This window comes from Scatophagus argus, chromosome 20, assembly GCF_020382885.2.
Source record: "Scatophagus argus isolate fScaArg1 chromosome 20, fScaArg1.pri, whole genome shotgun sequence".
In the NCBI taxonomy this organism is placed as follows: domain Eukaryota; kingdom Metazoa; phylum Chordata; class Actinopteri; family Scatophagidae; genus Scatophagus; species Scatophagus argus.
In genome coordinates, this window is record NC_058512.1 from 1252151 (window position 1) to 1269881 (window position 17731).

At 47.0% G+C, this 17731-nt stretch overlaps 2 protein-coding genes across 4 annotated transcripts; one reads left to right on the top strand and one right to left on the bottom strand.

The window, feature by feature from the left end:
• The first annotated feature begins 1592 nt into the window (after window positions 1-1592).
• On the top strand, window positions 1593-9098 carry grk5 (G protein-coupled receptor kinase 5). 2 transcript variants are annotated; one of them, XM_046374289.1, is made up of 16 exons: window positions 1593-2681; window positions 3517-3606; window positions 3682-3794; window positions 4174-4251; window positions 4353-4450; window positions 4536-4628; window positions 4709-4772; window positions 5152-5292; window positions 5575-5765; window positions 6126-6163; window positions 6703-6792; window positions 7568-7776; window positions 7860-7997; window positions 8261-8398; window positions 8476-8607; window positions 8691-9098. In XM_046374289.1, exons 1-16 carry the CDS (start codon window positions 2630-2632, stop codon window positions 8778-8780), a joined length of 1755 nt encoding a protein of 584 aa, XP_046230245.1. In that variant the 5' UTR covers window positions 1593-2629; the 3' UTR covers window positions 8781-9098. The 2 variants fall into 2 exon arrangements, with proteins under 2 accessions (XP_046230245.1, XP_046230246.1); XM_046374290.1 differs by lacking the exons at window positions 1593-2681; window positions 3517-3606; window positions 3682-3794; window positions 4174-4251; window positions 4353-4450 and having other exon boundaries at window positions 4562-4628; window positions 4713-4772.
• Window positions 9099-9774: 676 nt separating this feature from the next.
• Window positions 9775-16260, bottom strand: ash2l (ash2 like, histone lysine methyltransferase complex subunit). 2 transcript variants are annotated; one of them, XM_046374287.1, is made up of 17 exons: window positions 16113-16260; window positions 15429-15495; window positions 15174-15319; window positions 15005-15093; window positions 14809-14903; window positions 14185-14280; window positions 14006-14101; window positions 13834-13909; window positions 13624-13641; window positions 12237-12336; window positions 11926-12143; window positions 11672-11839; window positions 11066-11259; window positions 10657-10749; window positions 10472-10570; window positions 10338-10397; window positions 9775-10245 (listed from the first exon to the last, which is right to left on the bottom strand). In XM_046374287.1, exons 1-17 carry the CDS (start codon window positions 16169-16171, stop codon window positions 10138-10140), a joined length of 1782 nt encoding a protein of 593 aa, XP_046230243.1. In that variant the 5' UTR covers window positions 16172-16260; the 3' UTR covers window positions 9775-10137. The 2 variants fall into 2 exon arrangements, with proteins under 2 accessions (XP_046230243.1, XP_046230244.1); XM_046374288.1 differs by lacking the exon at window positions 13624-13641.
• Window positions 16261-17731: the final 1471 nt, after the last annotated feature.

Genomic DNA, 17731 nt, shown 5'->3' on the forward strand with positions numbered 1-17731 from the left:
TGCCACATCCCTGATCATCGCACCTGAACTACCCCTCAGTAGTGAGCACAGTGCTGCGCTTACCTCGCACGCTGGCGACCAGCAGACAGTTAGGGGTGACTTTCCTCAGCCCATCAGCACACACGTCACACAGCCAGTCTGCTCATAGGAGTGAATTGATCCAGTAGCTCTCAGAGATCCAGCCCTGTTTCACAGAAAGGAGTTCAGCATACATGGTGGTCAGATAGGCGACACCACAGCCGACATTAGCTACAGTAATATCTGCAAACAGATAGCTGAGGGGCTAAAAGAACGACGCACAGAGAGTGAAGTCATCCGAGCAGTCCTGCCGATTGTAAAACCAGGTCACTTCAAAGACATGTTGATCAGTGAAGAGGACATGACCGTAACAGCTGAAAAGAGAGCAGCACTACAGAACTCTTTCAAAAGCTGGTCACAGCCGAGCAACATGAGCCAGAAGCACCACAACAGTCTCTGATAGCATGCTGGTCATTGTCGCATCAGGGCAGACTGACACTGAAGTGAAGTACGAGGCACAGACTGTACACACTGTGTCAGTGCACACAACATATCAGGGACCAAGTGACAAGCACGATGACACCAGGACGGAGTTAAAGCCTCTTCTCCCTGACCCGTCTGTCCCAGGTGAAGCCCTGCTGAGACAAGTCAGCACAACAACCAGGAGAGCGAGGGAAGACGTCACCTGTCTGTGCTCAGAGTGGCCAGGTAAACTCAGGTAAGCCAGGGGACAATAAAGACAACATTCAGAACATTCAAACTGAGTGCACAAGTACAGGCTTTAACTCAAATGATGGAGTCATTAAAGCAGTCAGAACTGCAGTCTGATACAGCATCGCAGTACCCACCTCCACAGTCACAGCACCATGGCAACAGCTATCACACGAAACAGAGGAAGGGGAAATTACGTGGCCGTCCTCCTCGCACTGAACCAAACCTGCCAGACTCGTCGCTGTTCTGCATGTGGTGAAGAGGGACGTCGTGCAGTGGGATGTCTGAGGAGACGTAAGCCGGCGGGAAACCAGCAGTGGTCACAGCCGAGGGACGACCCGTGACCAGCAGCGGTATGCAGTCCCAGTCAAATAGCAACAACATGAAGCGAGTCTCCCACACCCACCTGCCAATGACAAATCCACACCTGAGAGAGGTGCACAGTTAATCTGAACAAAAGTGTCTACTGAAATGTAACATGACCGGCCTGATAGACCGGACCTGGAGACAAAAACATTACCTCATCAAGAGATCCGCCCTTTAAATGAAGTGCCAGAAGATGACGAGCTCAGTGCCTTTGCTGCCAACAGGGAAGCAATCCCCTATGATGGATGGGTGGAGGTGATTGTCAGCTTACCTGGTAGTGATGACTCAAACTATGACCTTCAAGTCCCATTCGTTGTTAGCCAAGTCGACGGGCTTTAATGTCATTCAGGAGATAATCCCGGGGCAGGGAGATGGGACAGAGGCCTTAACTACCCTATGAAACCTACTTAAAGGGGCGTGCAGATTGGGATTGAGAAGGCTGAGGCAGTCGTAAACTTCATCCAGGCAGAGAGAAAAACTAACAGGACTGAGCAAGTGTCGATAAAACTCTGAGAGTTTGTCGCCCGGCTAGTTAGACATGGCTGATGGTCTGGTTGAAGTGTGCCACACTGGAGGACCATCTGTTGAGGTCCCTGTGGGCGACACAACCCAGCACGATGTGATTCTGGCCAGCCGCACAGCTCCAGGCAGTATCCAACCGGTCGACAGAATAGTTGAAACAGACCAAATAAACAGCATTCAAGTAAATGAGGTTGTCACAGATACTAATAATAACACAGATAGGATGTGTTGGCCGTAAGCCACCTTAAACAAATAAAAGGCACAGCACGTGTTTGTCTAGTAAACACAAAAATTAGACATGCTGCAGTGGTGCCACCTGGCCACCAGGTGTCAGGATTCCTCCTCCCCCCTGAGCTCCACATGAACTGAACGAACTGCTGGGACTGGTCTGGAGAATGTGCAGCACGCAGGTCTGTGACCATAACGTCTGATGTGCTTCTGCTGATGGAGTTTAGAACTGGAAATGCAGGACACGCATGTCCAAAGTCGTGTGTGTGTTAGCTCAACCAGCCCATAATACACACACAAATACTCATCTTCCAAAAGCACAAAATCTTTACTGTGAAGTGTCACAGAACAAAACACAATGCTGGACACGATTTGATGTCCGTGCAGGAAGTCAGTGGAGTCGGCTCACCTGCATGTGAAGCCATCTTGGCTGCTTCTGCTCTGTGACAGCGATGATCCAATCCAGTCCGGTTTCTTTGGAAAGACTCATGTTTTCTGTGTAAACACCTGGATGGAGATGATGAAACTGAAGCAGGTGGCAGGTTGTCTCCTCCCACTCTGTTTGGATCTGTGCAGTCCCGCCTCTGGGAGGGTCCAGCTGTCATACACCAAGTGCAAAGAGCCTCCATTCATCAGTGAGTCTCGGGACTGCAGGTCGGACTCGGCTGGACTGCTGCTGCTGCTGCAGGTGATGAGCTGCTCTTCCACTGCAGTCGGTGCATGAGCTGGATGTACGGCGGCTTTGGACACACGGACGACCTGTAGAACAAGCACACACTCCGCCATGGAGATCGAAAGCATGGTGGCAAACAGCGCTCTTATTAGAGCCAGAGAAGGTAAGAGTCCTCCTGCATGTTCTTCTGCAGATTCCTGTCCAAAAGGACACGTTGTCTCTGTTTCTCTGGCTGACACTTCCTTGGATTTATCAGTTATTAATCGATAATAGTTACTGCTTTTGCCACTTTTAGACCAAGCAGGAGGCACATGTTGACATGAAATGGTTTCCAGGTTTGACTTTGTCAGGCTCTCAGGGGTGGAAGGTGTTTCTCCGGGTTCTTGGCTGACTGATTTGAGAGCAGTGACTTCCCTAAACAACACGGTGTTGTGAGGATGAGGACTCATGAAAGCGATCACAGACTGGTTGCTGCTCGCCAGCTCCCTCCATGTCAACACGGGCTTCATTTTTCCTCAACAAGTCTTGTCTTTGTTTTCTTCATCGGGTCACAGCAGAAAGTCAGCCATCAAAGTGAAATGTTAAAGTGTTTCTGTACATGTTCTGTTTCCCGCTGAGGAAGCTGAAGCTAAGCTAAGTTGAAGTAACAGCACGGGTCATGGAAGTTTGAAAGTAAAGTTGCAGAGTAATGCGGTCTCACAGGCTCTGCTTACCTGTTCACCTGTGCTATTAATAGTTCATTCACTGTAGTGGAACATACTATTGTCTAAAACCTGATGGGTTAGGCTGGCTAACAGACGCGTCAGCTGGAGCACTGTACTTCAGTACAGCTGTGGTGTGTTTGTACTTGAGTCTGTTTCTGTTTCCTGTCACTTTTTAGGTGACCGCACCACGTTGGACTGTACTTTCCGCCGACTTGACCTGAGGGACGGGCTGCAGGCCGAGGGGGGACCCCTGTGCCAAATGTGTTTAACAGTTTGATGCTTTGCTGTCTGCAGGTGGAGGAATTAAAGGCAGAAGCTGGAAGTGGAAGGAGATGCTTCGCTTCCCTCAGATCAGTCAGTGTGTGGAGCTGGCCATGAGCATAGGTGTGTGTTTGACGAGTCTTCGGTCGTAGTTGGCCTGCCCGTGTGGTTTCACTTCATGTTTTATTTCCCCCTCAGAGAGAGACTTCTACAGTCTGTGTGTGCAGCAGCCGATTGGCAAGAAACTCTTTCAGCTCTTCTGCCGCAGCCGTCCTGACCTGCAGAGCTGCACCTCCCTCCTGAATGCTCTGGTAGGCTTCAGTCAGCGCGAGACAAACGCGTCCTCACGTGAAGCGCGGCAGGTTGAGCGGGTGGCCTGACGGCGTTCAATTAGAAACACCTAACAACTTCATTAACTGCAAAACCGTGGACGTCAGAAACGTTTTAATTAAGTTCGGTGCAGTCCGCAACACGATTTTGGACGATAGCTGAAAATTAGCCCGTCAGCTTCAGGTGAGGAGAGTCGAAGGCTTTTATTCAGGAGTAAATCTGAGGTGAAGTCGCACATTAATCTGTGCTTTTACGAGGCGTCTCGGAGATGTTCGCTGCACGTAGGACATCTCAGAGCTGACTTTCCGGAGTGGTTGTGCTTCAGTTCACACGTATTTATTTCCTCTTTGTCGTCTGCAGGAAGCCTTCGAGAGGAAGTCGGATGAGGAGAGGAGAGATTTTGGCATCGGCATCATTCAGAGATTCCTCAGCAGTCAGGTAGGCAGAAAAAACAGAAAACATTCCTCACCCACCCAGAAACACACCTCAATCGTAGCTGCTGCTGATCCCCACGTCCTGTCTCACCCACGTGTCCTCAGTCCATTCAGTGTGTGTCCGCCGTGCAGACACATGAGCAGAGCTGCCTCCAGAGTCTGGATCTCGACCCCTGCGGGGACGTCTTCCACCGCTGCAGGGGGTAAGTCCACACAGTCTCTGTCTGCACAGACGTGTGCACATGTTTCTGATTGGACAATGACAGACCTCTTTGTCCCGTGGGTTAGAGACCTGTACAGGTACCTGAGTGGAGAGCCCTTCGTCCAGTACCAGGAGAGCATGTTTTTTGACCGTTTCCTCCAGTGGAAGACGCTGGAGAGGTCAGTATGTGTGTGACGGATCAGCGGCTGGTTGGGTCTCGGGGTTTATGTCCACTCTGATCCTGGTCTTTCTCTTGAAGGCAGCCCGTCACCAAGCACACGTTTCGGCAGTACAGACTGCTGGGGAAAGGAGGCTTTGGAGAGGTGAGACTGCACTTCCTCTTTCACCTCTGGTGGTTTATCAGATCGTTTCGGTCCGATTTGTTTGAGATTATCTGCCTCGCACACAATAGATCCTTTGTGATCCTCTGAATTGTATTCAGGACATGTACTTGTACTGCGCTAAGGTACTTGTACCATTAGCATTCAGATAAAAAAAAAAGAAAGATTCAAAAATAGAACTTTATCAGCAGAACAGGAGGACACAACAACAGTGAAACAAGACAGAAATGAGACGTGTCGTGTCTACGTGTTGTGCTGCAGCACATAATTTCAGCTGGGAGACGAATTTGAAAAGCTCTTTTAGAGTTTAGTCTGATTAGGAGACAAATTCTGTGATCAACATGTTGTGCTTTGTCTCCAGGTGTGGGCTTGTCAGGTGCGAGCCACAGGAATGATGTACGCCTGCAAGAAGCTGGAGAAGACGCATGTGAAGAAGAGGAGGGGAGAAGCCATGGCTCTCAATGAGAAACAGATCCTGGAAATGCTGGACAGTCGGTTTGTGGTGAGGTCACTGCGGTTACACGAGACGTCAAAAGATAAAGTCTGCCGATTGTCAAAAAATCTAACAAAAATATCCAAACGATGGATGAAGAGCTCGCCTCTTCTTCTGCGACATCAGTTCACCTTGAACACGCACCGTCCTGCTGCCACAAACACACGCTAAAGCCCCAAATGAGGATTAATCCGCCACTGAAAATAGTCCCCAACAAATGCATTTTTTCCTTCTGTTTATTGGATAAAAAACTGCAACTGTCGAACTCTCACTTTCTTGTTTTCTGTTTAGGTGAATCTGGCGTACGCTTACGAGACCAAACACTCCCTCTGTATGGTTTTGACCATGATGAGCGGCGGCGATTTGAGGTTTCATATCTATAACATCGGCGTTCCCGGCCTGGACAGAGACAGAGTGCAGTTCTACGCTGCAGAGGTCTGCTGTGGTTTAATTCACCTCCACCAGAAGTCAATAGTTTATCGGTCAGTGTGTCTCCATCTGTTGTCCTGGTCGTCTCTGCAAACCGGAGATCATGTTGAAAGGCTTTTAGGCAGTAAACAAAACAAACATGGCGGGAGAAACCTCCCTCCCATGAGCCGCTTTGTTGGCTGGCTGAAGTGGCCTTGAACTGTTGCTCATCAGCCGCCACGTCACCACTAACCAGCCAATGAGAAGCTCAGCTCATGTAGATGTAATCTGGACACAAACGTTGTGTGTGGTTGGTGTGACACGCATGAAGCGTGCAGGTCCAACTCATCCGCGGTTTGCAGAAACGTCCAGCACCGCCGTTTTATTCTGCCGACTGAGCTGTGGCACTGATCGCCTTTCTGTGTGTCCTCCAGGGATCTGAAACCAGAAAACATTCTGCTGGATGACAACGGTAGGTACAGCCGAGGTAAACGCCTGTGGTCGGATATAAATAACCCCACAGATCACATTCCAGCCCCTGCAGACAGAACGCGAGGACGTTTCTCAGAGCCAACTGGTGCTCTGGCTATTTTTAGCTCTGAAATCAGTATCAGTGATTTATATGATAACAGTTCGACTCCTGCCAGATAATCGACCAATCAGTCAGATTCATTGTTCAGTTGCACTGAGCCGTTCTTGAGAAGGAAACAGTTTTGAAGGTATTTTGATGAGGGTACAAACAAAGGTAGTTTGAGGAAATGCCTGTGGGGACCAGGTGTGGCGTCTATTTTGAGAAAACCTTTGCACCTGTTCTTGCATTCCTGGCAGCACATTTAAATACCTGGAACCACTTAGAGTCGTCACATGGTTTTTGCGTTGGTTGCAACACCCAGTTGGCTCCCGCTGCAGTAAAGCTGGAGGGCAGGAAGCGTAGACTGAGCCAAAAGGGAAAGTGCGTCATAACAGCAAGAATTTCAAACCAGTTCAGTGCATTTTTTTTGTTGCCCCAAGGACATATCCGCATCTCCGACCTGGGCCTGGCTGTGAGGCTGACGGAGGGGAAACCGGTGCGAGGCAGGGTGGGGACAATGGGCTACATGGGTACGTATGTCACTTCACTGATGTCCTGTCAAAGTCCACAGAGGCTGATCACACGGACTGAACAAAACAAGGAACTGATCTGTGAATGAGACAAAAGAGTCGCAGTAAAGAAGCCCAAACCATTAGAGACATCAGTCCCTGGTCTTCAGCGGTTCTGGTGACGTAAATGAATTAACTGGCCAGAGTCTATAATTCCTTCGATAATAGTTATCGAAGGAATTATAGATACTGCAAATATAGACTATATAGACAAAAGTATTGGGGCATTTGACCTTCACAACAACAGGGACTTTAATGACGTCTCATTGTAAACACACAGACAGCTTTGCAGCTCTAACAGCTTCCACTCTTCTGTGAAGGCTTTCCACAACATGTTGGAGTGTTTCTGTGGGAATTTGTGCCCATTCATGCAGTAGAGCATTTGTGAGGTCACACACTGATGTTGGACCAAAAGGCCTGACTCACAGTCTCAAAGTTGGAAGCATAGCATTGTCTAAAATGTCTTGGTGTGCTGAAGCATTAAGGTTTCCCTTCACTGGAAGTCAGAGGCTGAGCCCAAACCCTGTGGACCCCATGAAGAGGGGTGTCTGGATACTTTTGTCTTTATAGTGTATGTTTAACTAGAATCACTAATAATTACATTGTGAATGTGTTGGAATTCCAACCAGTCATAAAGCAGTTGATGATATCTACACCTGCTTTTGCTGCTGCTGATTAAATGTTAACAGAGTTTTGCCAAACGTCTACAGTTGACTGACCTGCATCCTGATTTCAGCCCCTGAGGTGATTGGCAACAGGCACTACGGGATGAGTGTCGACTGGTGGGGCCTCGGCTGCCTGATTTATGAAATGACTGCGGGGCAGCCCCCTTTCCGGGCCCGAGGAGAACATCCCAAAGCCCCCGAGATGGAGAGAAGGATCCACACGGAGCAGGAGGAATATAACGACAAGTTCAGCAAGGAGGCGAAGAAACTCTGTGCTTCGGTAAGTCCGCAAACCGCTCACGACGTCCATGAAACATCAAACCTCCACCAAATAATTAACCCGGTTTGCTCCCTGCACTGCAGCTGTTGACCAAAGACCCACAGCAGAGGTTGGGTTCCCACAGCTCAGGGGGGAGAGAAGTCCAGTCGCATCCATTCTTCAAAGAAATCAACTTCAGGGTGTTGGAGGCAGGACTCGTTGAGCCGCCATTCAAACCCGATGTGAGTACTCGAAGCACTTAGAGAACTACTGAAGTGTAGTAAAAGCTAAAAGTATGATAGTAGTACAAGTAAAATATCACTATGCCAGATATTTGGTCCCATTTACGAGTGGGTTTTTAACACCTACTGGCTCCTAATTTGTGTTCTTTGAGCTGCAGCTGAGGCAGTCGTGTTGAGTTCAGAAGCAGCAGCTGAGGGATGACTGAACGTCCGCTTTCATGTTTCTGTGCTGGGTGCTGATTGGTTGGTTTTGACTCCCGCAGCCCAGACTGGTGTACTGCAGCGACGTGCAGGACATCGATGAGTTTTCCACGGTGAAGGGAGTCACTCTGGATCAGACGGACGGCGACTTCTACTCCAAATTCAACACAGGCAGCGTCGCCATCACCTGGCAAAACGAGGTACGTTCACATCTGGGTTTCACCTGTGCAGCCCGAGTCTTCACACCTCACGTCCTCCTCCTCCTCCTCCTCTGTAGCTGATCGAGACAGGATGCTTCAGAGAGCTCAATGTCTTTGGCCCAGAGGGAACTCGGTCTCCAGACCTCGAGTGGTCCCAGATCCCCGAAAGCCCCAAACGCAGCCTGCTGAACCGGATCTTCCGCAGACACGTAAGTACAAAGTTGCTCAGAGTGTGTGTGTGTGTGTGTGTGTGTGTGTAATGTGAATGCTGAGTGTTTGTTTCCTCCAGCAGCAGCCGCCAGAGGCGTCAGAAGACAGCAGACAGAGTTTGTTGTCCAGTGAGACCTACATGAAGTCAGGACTACTGAGCACCTCCCTGTGAGGACGGGTGCAGCACGGAGGCGGCTTTAAAGACACTGAAGGACGACCAACAGCCAGCCGGCAAACCGCAGCAGCAGGACTCCGACTGACTTCCTGCTGCACCACCTGAAGGTTTTTACTGTGATGTCAGTCACATTGATTTCCATCCTTTTTCTTTTACACATTTTTTTAAACAAATTAAGTCTGCAGGTTTTTGTTACGTACTTGAATTTTGATACGAAGTGTGACACATGAAGCTACTTCATCAAATGTAAAACTGATTTCAGCAGTTGCGTCGACTCAGCTGACATGCAGTGAATAAAATGTCGTTTTTAATGCAGCGATTCAGTTTTATTCGGGTCAGATGGATTAGCAGGAAAAGCATAAATTTGTAGGCTCTAATTTATTTTTATTTATGATCTCTAAAATGAAACTAGCGATGCAACAAGTTGTCGATTATTCCACCGAAAGAAAATTAGTTGCAAGCTATTTTGATGACTGATTAATCATTTCAGTTGTTTCTAAAGCAGAAATGTCAAAACAATCTGCTTCCAGCTTCTGAAATGTCAGGATGTGCTGCGTTTCTGTAGGCCAGACTCACAAGCCACCTATGAAACCAGTGGCGTCGCCCCCTGCTGGACATCAGAAAGAATGCAGGGTTAAGAAACGCAGCTTCTCAAAGGCTAATATGCAGGCTGTCTCATAATCAAGCTGAAACAATCAGATCAGTCAGTTGGTTGTTTGACAGATTAATCCAACTCATTAATGATCTGTTTGTTTGATTTGTTTAAATATTTACTGATTTTCTGAGTCTTATGATACTAAATGAAATATCTTTGAGGTTTTGATTGTTGGTCGGACAACACAAGACATTTAAAAATGTCACTGTGGATTAATTGATTAATCAAAAAAATAATCAAAAATCAAAACTATTAGCAGACTGAAATTTGGGGACCCGCTGGTTTAACGTCAAATGCACAAATCTGTCTGCAGTTTCATCGAAGAGTTAAGCTTCATCCATGTAACGTTTTTTTATTTAACTCAGAGTATAAAACAGTGAATAACTGACACACATTGTAAAACAAATAAAAGACTGAACACACTGAGGATTGCAGGATGGACTCGGGTCACAGGTTCAACATGATGGCGTCTCTCTACAGCCTAACAACAACCTCAAAATAGAAAGATTTTTAAGCAGAGCACCAAAAATAAGTTGGTGCAGTCGTTAAATGTTCCAAAAGCTGGAACGTCAGCTGACGGCTAACAAACGCTGACATCCAACCACCGACTTGGTGTCATCGTTTTTACTTTTACTCAGTTCGAGCTTCCTGCCTCGGGTTGAAGTCGGACGTCTTCCAGCCACGCTTTGCTGCAGCTGCTCATCCTTCCCACGGAGGGCTGCGTCTTCCGTCCACGTCCGTCTCCACGTGGTACAGCATGTCAGCCAGTGTGTGCTCGATCACAGCTCCCCAGCCCATGTCGCTCATCTGAGAGGGAGGAGAAACACCACAGATGAAGAGACGGTGCTCGCACTGAGCTCACCTGCACAAATGATGGGATTCTTTACAGAAAGACTCACCGGCTGGTACTTCAGGTCCTTCGGAGGGTGTTTAAAATGTGGCCCAAAGTTTACGGACACCTGAAGAGGGAAGGTTAAGTTTAGCCAACGGGAGCAACAAAGAAAGCAGAGAAATCCCGACCCGAGCGACTGACCGTGCAGCTTTTGTAGAGCGAGATGGCGGGAAAGTAGAGGCCCTCAAACAGGTTTTCGAAGGCAACGCCTTGGCTCACGCCGTTTTTAAAGAATATCATCTGAAAGAGAGGACCTGCGAGTTAGCAGCAGCGAACAGCAGCAGCAGCTTCTCCTCCTGGATTTTATTCAGCAGAGGTTTGCTCACCCTGCTGGGGCTCATCATCTTCAGGCTTTTCTCTGCTTTGTCCACGTAGTCCTTTTCCTCAAAGTACAGGTAGCTCTTGAACTTGATTAGCGCCTGAGGACGGAACAGATTTCAGATGTCAGAGCTTAAACAACCTTTAATGTCGAGTTAAATGCTTTTAAAGATCTCAACAAATTCACCATCTGTACATCTGCACGTCTACAACATCTGTAGAGAGCTAACGTAACGTAAAATGTAAAATTAATGTTAGAGTCTCACTATTCAAAACTAAATTAAGAATAATGGAGACTGCTGCGTCTGATATGGTGACAATTTCAAATCTTAATTTCTTTGCTTTCCGCCTCGGGAGGCCTACAGGGGAAGGATGTGAGTTTGGACGGAGCAGATGTCCTTGTGTCTCAGGTGTTACCTTGTCCTTGTACGTGTCAGGCAGGGACTTGGCCGTCTCCGTGTTGTCCGGCAGCTCTATGAAGAAGCCCAGCGTGTCTCCCTGACCGTAGCTGGAGGAATAATGCTTTCCTATCGACTGGTGAAACTTGGTGCCCTTCTTGCTGCGCCACGAGTAGCTGAACTTGTCGTAACCCAGAGGGGCCTGCAGGTTGCCTGCAACGTTAGAAGAGAAAGTGAAGCTTCTGCTGCCTCCACTCAGACCGCAGGAAAACCTTTGAGTTGTGGACAAAGCAGGACATCTGAGGAGGTCATTTTGGCTTTTGGGAAAAACTGACTGACATTTTTCACCATTTTATAGACATCTAATCATTTAAATGAGGAAATCATCATGAAATGCAGCTCTGTTATTGACAAAAGCAAGATGAAAAGGCTCCAAAAAACAAATGAATGACCCTCGACCCTCGACCTTGTATGGCTGCTTGTGTTTAACATTCAACACAAATTCTGACATGTTTTGTACACTTTTACTCATTTATCTAACAGCCTCAGTTACTTTTCAGCTTAAAAATGCGGCGATGCTGACTGTTTGTTGAGAAAATCTGCCTGAAAACGAAGTCCGACTGACCGAGTGGTTGAGACCATCCGAGTCTGGCTGCAGTCTCTGGAGGCATGTCATCAACAGAAACCTCGAAGTACCAGGCCCCCTTCCTCACGCCGTGAGAGGCTCGCACCATGGAGTAGCCCTTCTCCCCGGTCACAGTCAGGCGGTCGTCAGAGATCTTCAGCTGAGGCGCTGCAACAAGAACAGAGTGTCATAAACATCATGTAAACGTGGCCGGAGCTCCAACCTTATTAAACCCTGTTTCCTGTGTCAAGTACCTCTGTCATGTAAGGCCAGCAGCACCCTCTCATACAGGCAGGCCCTGTACAGATCACCAGGGATGGGTTTGCCGGCCCAGCAGTCCAGTTCGAGCTTCTCCGGGTCAGGAGCGTGAGGGTCTGGTTCTGCCAGGATGTAACGGTAGCCATCTTTGTTGAAGGGATGTTCCAGCGGGTACCCGTGAGGAGGCAGGCGCTGGGCCGAGAACAGGGGGTCACTGCGATGAGGGAGGAAGAGGAGCACAAGTTTGCTTCACTTTAAATCTTCACAAATCTTTGTGTGTGTGTTGGGGTTGGTGGGTTCCTCCTACCTTCTGGTTCTCTTCGTGGCTCCTGCAGCTGTGCCCTCCTGTTGCTGTTGTTGTTTACGTTTGGCCCCTCTTCCTTTTCCTGGGCCAGGGGCCAAAGCACCTTCAAAAACACAGGACAGATTATAGAGCTGAGCATGAAGCACGCACACACGCACGCACACGCACACACACACACACACTGAAAGCAGGTTATTGGTGCGTTTGGTGGACACAGGGAACCAGCAGGCACAAAAAGGCAGCAATTAGTTCACATGGCATTTTCCAAACACCATCAGCCTCTTCCAACAGCTCTTCAGTGTTTCCTCGTTAACTAAGTTCACTCATCACTTTCTCTTCTCCCTCCCACCAATAAAAGTGGAAAATTAAACACTGCGTATAAGAAATAAAGAAAGAAAACTCCTATATGTCCCTCGAGTAACACCATAAGTGATTTATTAAAAGGGATTCCTGGTGAAGGCTGGGCAGAGTGTTGATGTTACTGCATTAAGGCTGCATTACAGTGAAGTGATGTAGTTTGTTTTCTAATCTCACTGTGAATTTTGTGAAAACACTCTTAGTCCTTCCTATAATATTGTCACAACATCCACATCAAGGCATGCGGTCAAAAACGTGGACGTGAGTGACCAGTCGACGAGTGACTGATGGTTTCCAGTGGCTCTTCACACATTTTCTTTCTGGTCGACATTTAACCTTACAGGTTAAACTGGGCTCAATTTTAACTGTTTTCTTGCTGTTAGACTATAAATGTCAACTATCATTATTGTTATTAGGAATGTAACAGGTTAAAAATATTGGGACGTCTGAGTCTGACCCAGTTCTTCTTCATTATCTTCAAAAGCACCATCATCACAAACTGCTGCACAGCGAAGTCCCGGCTGCAGTTTGACCTTTAAACTCACATTTCATTTCATGAAAGCTCAGCACAATCAGAGCAGCTCATGGTCTGACCCAAAAAGTACAACCGGAGGAGAAGGAAGAGAGAGAAGGAGGCTAATTAGCTTTGGATGAAAGCCGATGGCAAATCAAAAATGGCGCTCTGCTCTCACGCGTTGTGTGCTGCGGAGGGCAGAGAGTCATTTCAGTGAGATTTTTAGGGATTTCAGAGGCCGTTAGCAGCAAGACAGCGACGAGGAAGAAACGTTCACCGATCAAAGGGGGCAAAGCTTTCGGGAGGGATGGGGGGGGCACCAAACAGATGCAGAGAGCAGACAGGGAGGATACGACTGGACGTGGATGAAGTTGCCCACAAGATGCTTATTGAGGATCAGTTTGATTTGAACTCTGGGGCAAACAGAAGATCTGATTGGAACCTCAGGGCCAACTTCTATCCAGAGGGTTACAAGCCACAAAAAACACAGTGATCAGCTCCAAAATACCACATATTCACCTGAGAAAGCAGATCCACCTGGAACACAATGCACAAAATCGCCGTTTAACAAGCTCTTACTGTCAGCTGTGGGGAGTCCATGTTGGCCAGCCAACATTTCCCCCCTTGGCCTTTGTTGATACACAATTTTAAATGCTGGAACTTAATCAGTGTTACAGTAAGATTTATATTTTCTTCCAGTGTACATTTTGCAGGGTTTTACATCCTTACCGTTGAGGCCACCAGCAGCGGGAGCAGCCGTGGTCTGTTTCTGTGTGTCATACGAGGGGCCGATGTTTCCCAGATCCTGCACGAGAGCCACAGCCACTGAAGTTATACGTCACATGTATACAAATGTTCTTCAGTGTCTGCAGGCACTTTTCATGTGTGTTTCATGCTGTACCTGGTCCAACAGACCAAACTTGGGGTACTCCTCCTCCGGGTCTTTACTGCCAGGGTCAGGATGTTCCTTCACCAGGAAAACGTCTCGCTCTTTGCTCTGAAATCACAACACCACAGTCCTTCTCACTGGGACCTTCTCAACTCTCTGGATCGCCTCCCCACTACACACCACAACATTACCATTGTCTTCACTATGTTGTTGGGCCAGGTGAGCTTCCCTGGTCTCTGACGGGTCGTCATGCACTCCCAGTACTTGTCGATGAACGGTATGATGTCCTGCACAGAGAAACGAGAGCGAACAAAAAGCGATAAATCAGGAGATGTTTTTGTTTGTTTGTTATTGTGATGTGATCTGTGAAGCACATGAATCTGCTCTGAGTGTGGAGAAAGAATCCAACAGTAAGAGAGCAGATCTTTGTGTTTTATGATGTGACTGTGAAATCATGACTCATACCAACTTGGAATATCAGTATGTTAGACCCTGACAACAACAATCTTAATTCTAAATATAAAGTCTAAATATAATTTTATATGGATTACTTTTCATTTACATGTAGCCTCTGTTCTGAATCAGAAGGGATTTCCTGAAGAAAACTTATCTTTGTAAACCTGTAATATTAAAGATTGCATGGTTGCATGGGTGATTACTAATCTTTATTTAGACACAGAAAAGACTCTTCCTGGTTATGTCTAAAAGTCTGGTGTCAGTTTGTGAAAGTTCATTTGAAAAGGCCACAATCCTACAGACTTCAGTTTAGAAGCTTTAGAGGCGCACATCAGCGCCAACAAACATCCCGTGCTCACCTTGTCTTTGGAAAACATCGTCTTTGGGTGCTCGTCTTGTGTTCTGGACCGCCAAGTCAGGTTTGCCAGGGCTGTGAGACACATCTCCTTCAGATCTACAACACAAAGAGTAATGATGGTTTGTGTAGATGTTTCACAAAGCTTAGATCCTCTGTTATGTTCATTTCAGGTAGTTTGTAAGACCCAGAACACCTACTCGCTTGTTTCCTGAGGAAGTATGTGTTGCCGCTGTGATGGCACACGTTGCAGTGAAACACATAATTAGTCATAAAGGGGAGACAGGTCCTGTGGAGAAGGACAAGGTTACGGTACAGTCCCACTGCTGCAGATATCTCTGTGAGTGTCAAACACACGTCTTTACGTACGCCGTGTCGATGCCAAAAGTGTCTGCAGTGAACCACTTCATGCACAAGGCGCACTGCAGCTCCACCTCCCCCAGCTGCCTCCCACTTTCCTCATCTCCAGATCCGGTCAGAGCATCAGCAGCCTCAGAGCCATCACCAGCTGTCTCCTGTCAAAACCAAGGTCTGCTTATGAAAATGTCTGTGGAAAAACAAGCCAGCTACATCACTAGTTAAAAGAAAACACAAAGTCATCACAATAAAATCTAACAATGTTACCATCCCCTCTTTGCCGTTTGATGATTCAGTATCCATGCTGGCAGGCAGCTCCCCAAATGCAGGATCTCTGAAAGTCAGCACAAATATTAATTAGGCTGCATATTCATCCAAATACACTGAGATCATATCGACCGGTAAAAGGAAAAGAACAAAAAGGTTTTGTACAGTCAAAAATGAGAGAAGCGCAGTAGAGTCCAGGTTCTTACAGTTTGTAAGTTTGTTAGAGTGGACGAAAAATTATACTACACCGGTTTTGCTTCACAGGTTTATTACCCAGCGATTACTTGTACAAACAAAAGTGTCTTATTTTTCCTGAAACAAACAGGCGCTCTGTTAGCATCCTTTCTTAGCCACTTAATCAGTTCAATTGTTTTTCTGCAACTGCCTAATCAATGCAACATCAATCACTCAGTATTAGTTCCAGATATCTTAGTGAGCTCTGCGCTTCCGTTACTCATTTAACTATCTTAAATACATCGTGTTTACATGACATTATTCTGGAGTAAACTGTTCACATGAGCTCTAACGCTGTGCTAAGTGCACCGCTAACGCTAACTAGCCTCTTTGCTAACGGCGCTTACGGCTAAAAAGAGCGTCTCTGTGGTTTATATTTTCACTGACAGCCAGAATCATAGCATTCCTACTTATAACAATACAAAAATACGTTGCCAGACAGAGCCATACCCCTCTCCGGGCTCCGGTTCGGTTGCAGAAGCAATGCCCGCCTCCCCTTCAGACGCCATCTTTCAAATCAATGAAAACAAAAAACATCGCGAGATAACAGTTGGAGCGTCAGCTTCCGGGTCGCCGTGTTGTTTTTTTTCCCCCTCGCTCAGCAGCGACACCGCAGGTTCACATGAGAATTGCAGATATTAGATAACAATGGCCAGTTCACGTCTCATCTTCACTTTATCCTAAAATCTGAGGTGGAAAGTAACTATGTAGAGTTATTTAGATACTGGGCTTTACCATTTACAGGTACATGTACTTTAGTTGACTATTTCTATTTTATGTTAGGCCTCCTTTATACTTCTACTCCAGTACCTTTTTGAGGCAAAACATTCTAAGATACAGTTGAAATACATCATTTATTCGACAACTTTAGTTACTACTTACTGTGCAGATTTAGAGTTTTTAATATTCAAATATTTATATTACAAAATATAGATAAACTATTACACCTTGGTGCATTATTATAGGCTAAGCCTATAATAATGCACCAAGTAAAGTATTTATACTGCAAATTTGTACTGAAGTACAGTAATTCAGCCCTTTCCTGAGCACGAGCTACATTCCACCACTGATTGGCAGCTTTTGCAGCAGCTGCTGGACGGGTCCGTCTGAACATGCAGAGTTTACACAGTGAGGAGTCGTATGAGGAGCTTTGTGACGAGCCGAGACCACCCCACGTACGCTCTGAAAGTCAAACGTTATGTAAAAGTTTGTGGGGGCCGTTGCAGCACCATTAAAGATACGTTGAACATAAAGACAAGTGTGCCGGCAGACGCCTCACAAAAGAGCCGGGAATGCCGAGGGCACCCCTGGGTGCTGCAGTAAATACCTCCAAGTCATTGTAAAGAGGATAATAGTCGTGTTCTCTCCTCCCCTTTCCTACTGCAACGGAGACACATCTGTGACTCTGGGACAGTGTGAAGAGGCTTTGATACATGAAGGCATCTTTGTTTCTGACCCTGTGACACATTTGTTGTATTATATTGTATTACTGAGCCTTGAACTGGTTCTTGTCCAGTCTGATAAAAAATCACTTATCTTACACCTGCTCGTATGTGACTTGGATTCTGAGACACTGATCTTCTTCTTTTTCTGTGTTCTGTCTCTTTGATCCCTCTCTGATTTCTGTCTCTATCATTCCTCCATCACCTCATCCTGTCCACTTCCCCTTGTCCTGCAGGACAAAGCCCAGGGTCACAGAGGGTCAAGCCCACTGGTGACATCTGCTAATTGTCCTGATGGGCCGGCCTATCGTGTCCTTTCAATACCAGTCGCTCCGTAGGTGTCTGCGGCTGGGAGCTCGCTGGCAGCTGCCACCTTCATGAGTTACCTCCACGGGGTCCTTCAACCCCCCGACTCTGAACCCCCCCAGAGCCTCCTTTACGTGAAGAGGAATAATCACTCTGGGCTTTAGGAAGCTGTAAGTGATAATGTGGACTTAAAGATGGGATTGTCATCTGAACTGTGAACTTAATGAAGCATTTAGAGGCTGACAAAACTGTGGGGCGCAGATTCAGACAACCAAACATGTACTTCTACTCCACGTTGTGTTTTAGAATGAACTTTATATT